This window comes from Dioscorea cayenensis, unplaced genomic scaffold, assembly GCF_009730915.1.
Source record: "Dioscorea cayenensis subsp. rotundata cultivar TDr96_F1 unplaced genomic scaffold, TDr96_F1_v2_PseudoChromosome.rev07_lg8_w22 25.fasta BLBR01001414.1, whole genome shotgun sequence".
Lineage (NCBI taxonomy): Eukaryota > Viridiplantae > Streptophyta > Magnoliopsida > Dioscoreales > Dioscoreaceae > Dioscorea > Dioscorea cayenensis.
This window is the reverse complement of record NW_024087805.1, coordinates 34,832-41,222: the sequence shown is the minus strand read 5'-3', so window position 1 is coordinate 41,222 and position 6,391 is coordinate 34,832. Positions and strand designations below refer to the sequence as shown.

Here is a 6,391-nt window from a genome sequence, read left to right as displayed (position 1 = left end):
TAACACACATCCACACACAATTTGCATTAGCATTTCACAAAAATAAATAAATGGGGGACATATATAAAGAAATCACTACATGCATGAATTAAAAGATAAATAGTCAAACAAGTAAAATGGTAAGAGATGAAGGCTCAATGTTAACATCTTTATTCCAATATAAAACCTTCAATACATTTTCATACTCATACCAGGCAATGTTATATAAACATTCCCAATTATTTCAAGGAAAACTATAAGAGAAAGAATCCCTAACTCCAAAATCAATGCAAGTGTACATCAATGTGATAAAAAAAAATGGAAGAAGATGAATAAATGGCACAATCTGCCTACGTATGAAGCAAATATATCTTAGTTATGATTACCAAAAATGCTAATAGACCATAAAATAAATGTACAATCTACCTATAAAAATGATAATAGACCATTTTACAAGCTAAACAATGTATCCCTAATCAAACAATTCTTCATAATAACCCCTAACAAAGTTCACAACAAGCATAAAAATAACAGCCAAACCAATTAAAATTAGGCGTAAAATCAAATTAAAACTAGAATAAAAATCACAACTAAAGACATATAAAGGTATGGGACCATTTTAGTCATTTACCCTATTATTTATTAAATTTTTTTCACATTGTGATACAATGTATTATTAACAATGTATTATAAAGAAAGATCATGTCACTTGCAGAGGTGTGTGCTCCAATGAATGGGAATGATTAGTTGGTTATAAACCATATGCATTGCTTTAATCTCTACTACAATGTGTGCGTGGTGTATATATCAAATATGAATAGTGATGGATTTAAACCCTCTGCCATGGCGAACCAAAAGCAACTTTATAAGTGCAATGATATATATTAAAAAATATAACCTATCTCTACAACTTAGGAACCACATCAAGAATCGGATAAATAAAATAATATCAATTGATAATGAGAAGAGATTGACAATGAGAAGAGATTAACCTTCCTCTATGGTTAATGTTCTCTTTCTTCCTTGGAGTAATGGCGAAACGACCATCTAATCGTGGAACAAGGGTTCCAGAGTAGGGTGTTGGAGATGAGAAAAGGAAAATGGAGAGTGAAAAGAGGGTCTTCTGGGTCTCAAAGAGGATCTAACTAGGCAACCTTGCTAGTGTCCGAGATGGATTATGAGATTGTCCACTTAAAAAAAATGTGAAACAAGATGTGTCCAGGTGATTAAATCGTAATAAAAAATAAAAGTAAATGACCAAATCTTAATTTTTTAAAGATGGTGGATCGAAATAGAAACACAGGTGGAGGTAAGGTATCATTTTGGTTGTTTACCCAAAATTTAATAAATATTACTTTATCCGTTCCTAAATACATGTTGTTTAAGGATGTTGCACAAAAATTAAAGATAACATTAAATTATCTAAACTTTAACATAAAAAATAATAAAATTACTAAACTACCTTTTTTGAAACCATGTATTTTTCTTGGGATTATAAATCCTACTTTCTGTATTTATATAATTTAAAAAACTGAAGATGAGTAAAATTGGAAAAAAAGAATAAATATTACCTTAATATTTATAAAATAATAATTATTTAAAATAAATTTTTTTCTTAAAACGATATGTATATTTTAGGATGGAGAGAGTAATTAATTTTTTTAATTTTATCTTTATCTTTATTTAAAAAAGAGATGTGCATTAATGAGAGTTCATAACTTTAATCATAATAAAAGTCCTTCATTATAAAGTATTTTTAAAATTATTAAAAATTTAATGATAATCTTATTTGTACAAAACTTAAATATGGTAATTAAAATGAAACTGAAGGAAAGAGTATTAGAAAACTAACGGTCATTTATTTTTTTAAAATAAAAATTAAAAACCATAGGATCCATTCCCAATGGCACTATATATCTAACCAGTTAAAAGCTCATTTACTTGCCTCCATTTGCTAGGATGCTCTCTGTCCCCCAGTCTTGTCCCACAGCGCCAGCTTCAACCTCTCTCTCTCTCTCTCTCTCTCTCTCCTTTTTCCCTCCTCAAAAGCCATTCCTACTGTTTCACTTCTCATACCTTTGCCACCATTCTTGAAGACATCCATGTCGGTTCTCTTTCATTCACCTTCTCCACCTTCACCAAACTCCCAAGCATGATGATTTGAAGTTCCAGCTCAAAAGATCCAATCTTGATCGCAAAACGAGCAAGAAAGACTCCCACCTTTGCAATGTCTAACTACGGGTCGCCATTCCTCACCGACGAGCTCTCGAAGCGCACCGTCGTGTTCCGGGCTTCACATGTGGGTCGTCGTCGGCATCGGCATCGGCGCTGCTTTCGTCCTCGTCCTCTTCCTCATCTCCCTTTGGTTCACCTCCAAACGCTCCACCAACCACCATCATCTCAAGACCTCCACCTCCATCCCTAACACCTGCAAAGAGATCCCCGAGGTCCGCATTGATCCTTACCCTAATCCCTCTTCTCATCCCCAATCAAGCCCCGTCCCACGTCCTGAACCAAATCCCAGCTCCGTCTCCACCGAGCGCCGCGCTCTCCTCAACCCTTCCGGTGAGGAAAGCCCTAATTCGCATCAAAGGTTCCACATTTCCTCCGGGAAAGGGAGAAGTGGAGATCAGCAAGCCATTGTTGTTGCTCCTGAAGTTTCTCACTTGGGTTGGGGCCATTGGTACACTCTCCGAGAGCTTGAGGCCGCGACCAACATGTTCTCTCCGGAGAATGTCATTGGTGAGGGTGGGTATGGCATTGTTTACCATGGTGTTCTGCAGGACAACACTCATGTTGCCATTAAGAACTTGCTAAATAACAGGTTATATTTCTTCAAATTCACTGTTAGCTTTCTTTTCTGCAATTTTGCTCTTAAATTTGATTCAATGAATTGTTTCTGCTTGTTATAGAGGGCAAGCTGAGAGGGAATTCAAGGTAGAAGTTGATGCCATTGGCCGAGTTCGGCATAAGAATTTAGTTAGATTGCTTGGTTATTGTGCAGAAGGTGCTCACAGGTATATACCGATGTTTTTCGTGTTGTTATATGAGAAATGAGTGATGTTGCAGTGATTTGTTTGCTTATTTTGCTTCTTGTGCTGCTTAGGATGCTTGTTTATGAGTATGTTGATAATGGGAACATGGACCAATGGCTTCATGGGGATGTCGGTCCATGTAGTCCTCTTACATGGGAGATTAGGATGAACATAATTCTCGGAATAGCAAAAGGGTATGGTTTGCATTCTGCTTTTTTTCAACATTGTTTAAATCCTTTGCTGATTCGATGAATTCTCTGCTAATGCAGATTGATGTACTTGCATGAGGCTCTTGAACCGAAAGTTGTTCACAGGGATATTAAATCTAGCAACATATTGCTTGACAAACACTGGAATGCAAAGGTCTCTGACTTTGGGCTTGCCAAGCTCTTAGGTGCGGAGAGTAACTATGTTACGACTCGTGTGATGGGAACTTTCGGGTAAGCTTGATTCTTTAACCTTGTTAGATTGGTGAATGAAGGTGTAAGTAACAATGGAGTCTTCTTCTTTGATAGTTATGTAGCTCCTGAGTATGCTAGTTCTGGGATGTTGAATGAGAGAAGTGATGTTTATAGCTTTGGGATACTTATCATGGAGATAATCTCTGGTAGAAACCCAGTCGATTACAGTAGACCTGTAGGCGAGGTTAGCTTTCTGTTTACTTGTTAATATTGGACATTCTTTAGAAACTTTTTCTTCCTTTTAATTATCAAGTTGGATGGGAATTTTTCAGGTTAATTTAGTTGAGTGGCTTAAATCTATGGTGAGCCTTCGTAACGCTGAAGGAGTATTGGATCCCAGGATCCAAGAAAAGCCTTCTTCAAGGTCACTGAAAAGAACTCTTTTAGTAGCACTTAAATGTGTGGATCCAGACTCATTGAAACGGCCAAAGATGGGGCATGTAGTGCACATGCTTGAAGTTGATGATTTCGCATTTAACCGTGATGTGAGTCGTGATCGAAAGAAACACTTACTACTTGCTATCTCTTTATGTCAAATAACTTCAAACTCATAAGTTTCTCTTCATCTTTTTTTCTTTTATTCAGGACCGTCGAGGTGTAAAGGATCTTGGTAGACCAAACAGTGGAGATTTTTCACCAAAACTAGAAAAGAAGCCATTGAATGAACCCGACAGTGGAGATTTTTCCACCAAAACCAGTAAAGAAGCCATTGAATGAACCCGATAATATTATTGTTAAAGCACAACAACCTACTTGAATATGCTTGCAAGTGGATAAAACAGTGAAGAAGAAGGAGATCATTACCTGATATTCAATGAGTTTTGAATGGTCTTCCCATTTCATATATATTCCAGGATCATCAATGTTCACATCTTCTTTCAATGCTGAATTTGCACAACCACATTATGGTACTTTTGTGTATACTTTGCTTTTTACCTATACTTAATAGCAATGTATCGTATCATAGGTTTCTTTGTATCACAATGAAATTTAAATTATCATTAGATATGACTTTTCAATCTGTTTTTTTATTCCATGTCTCCATTAAAAATCTCATGTACACATAATAAGTTCGTTTCTTCAGAAACTACAACAGGAATCAATAACTTCCAATGTGCCATAATTCATGGATAAAAATGGAAATTTGATTCATGTCGCCATTCATTAAGTAGATCTATTAAAACCAACAGCAGAAATCAATGACTTTCATTCAGTCTGCAGTAACATCAGGTAAAGATCTTTGAAACCAATAGCAGAAACCAAACATTCAATAAATATCGCCGAACTTACGGATTAACATAAATTTTGATTCTTTTCTTGACTCATCCTTGATTGCATGACCTTCCAGCTGGAAATGCTGAAGTGCATGGAGTATATCTTGGACCCTTGCACAGTCTGCATTATTGCTGTTTTGCTGGAAGATTGAGAGTGAGTGGTGCTAAACTTTTAATTTTCTATCTTTGTTTCTTGTATTTGTTCATTGGCATTATAGGTGATGATAAAACAGGCCCACAGAGCATCATGGCACAGCCTTTCTTTGGTTTCAGTCATAATTTTGTTTGGTTTCTGAGTGGGGAGAAGAAGAAACATAGTCTGGCCTTTGTTCCATGTACTGTCTGTCTTCATAAATTAAGATTATTATGTGTTTGCTCATATGCATTGAATGAGAAGAGTTACCAGCTTTTTCTTGTGGAAACTGGGAAGTGAACATTGAATATCTTTTTAGGATAAGCCCCACTTCCCAACAAGGGGCCAATGTGGATATTAAATGTTCTGCATCTAACTAATGAGATTTTAAAGTTAACATGTACTCAGTAAAGTATTAGGGGAAAAAATTTGAAGCCTCTGTTGGCATGTGGAGTGGGGGTTGTTGTTCTTTTTTGGATAATGAAATTATAAAAATAAAGTTGCAACAATGTTGGAGGCTGAGGGATTTATTTGGTCTGAAATCAAGAAGTCTGTGGAAAGTGATACGAAAACTTTTCTTGAAGTGGTTGTAGTTGAAATATTATTTTCACTGTTTCTGATGTTGATTTTTACTTGGTATGAAAAACACCTCGAAGTGGGCGGAAGTAGCATTTAGGTTTAACCACTGAGAAAAGCTGTTTGGTTGTCTGTAATTTAAATTACACGTAAGTTTTAATTCATGTATAAGTGAAAAATATCAGATTCTCATTTACATCACCGTTGTTTCGATCATCTGTAATTAAAAAAATACCGTGAAAATTACTTTGTTTGTTTGGTTTGATGTAGTGAAGATGTATAGTCACCATGTATAAATGAAAAATATCGTATTCTCATTTACATCATCTGTTGTTTTGGTTTCATTGTGAATTAGAAACATCATGAAATTATTTTTGCTTTGTTTTGGTTTGATGTAAGTGAAGCGTCAGTATAATCACCATATAAGTGAGTGAGATTACCCCCTTTATCTATTATTACCCATATTATCTAATACTATTTATTAAAATTAATCTAATTAATAAATTTAATAAGATATTTTTCACAATAAAAATATTAATTATTTTTATTAATGATTAAAAATATTTTTTTATTTTAAATAATAAATAATATATTTTATATGACATTATTAATAATCAAGATTCATTCAAAAGGTGTTACCACATTCCTTAAAATAAAATAATATGTTTTTAACATTCAACATTCACTTTTTAATCAAGATTCATTCAAATAAAACATTTAACATTCAACATTCAAATTAAAAATAATGAAATAACATCAAGATCCATTCAAATAAAGCATTCAACATTCACTATTAATACTCTTATTACATTCCTTCAAATGAAATATTTAATATTCATGATTAATAATCATCTAATACCATCTAAAAATACAACATTTTAACATCGGCATACTATTTCAGTTGTCCTCTCCATTTTCTTCTCTCTTGCTCTA

General features: G+C 34.3%; 1 protein-coding gene across 1 annotated transcript; it reads left to right on the top strand.

Moving 5' to 3' along the window:
• The first annotated feature begins 2,206 nt into the window (after window positions 1–2,206).
• LOC120256382 (probable serine/threonine-protein kinase At1g01540) lies at window positions 2,207–4,396 on the top strand. Its single transcript, XM_039264078.1, is given in 8 exon segments — window positions 2,207–2,266; window positions 2,268–2,803; window positions 2,892–2,996; window positions 3,086–3,208; window positions 3,284–3,454; window positions 3,530–3,659; window positions 3,748–3,960; window positions 4,061–4,396. Coding segments are annotated over 8 exon segments (1,470 nt in total). The 3' UTR covers window positions 4,193–4,396.
• Window positions 4,397–6,391: the final 1,995 nt, after the last annotated feature.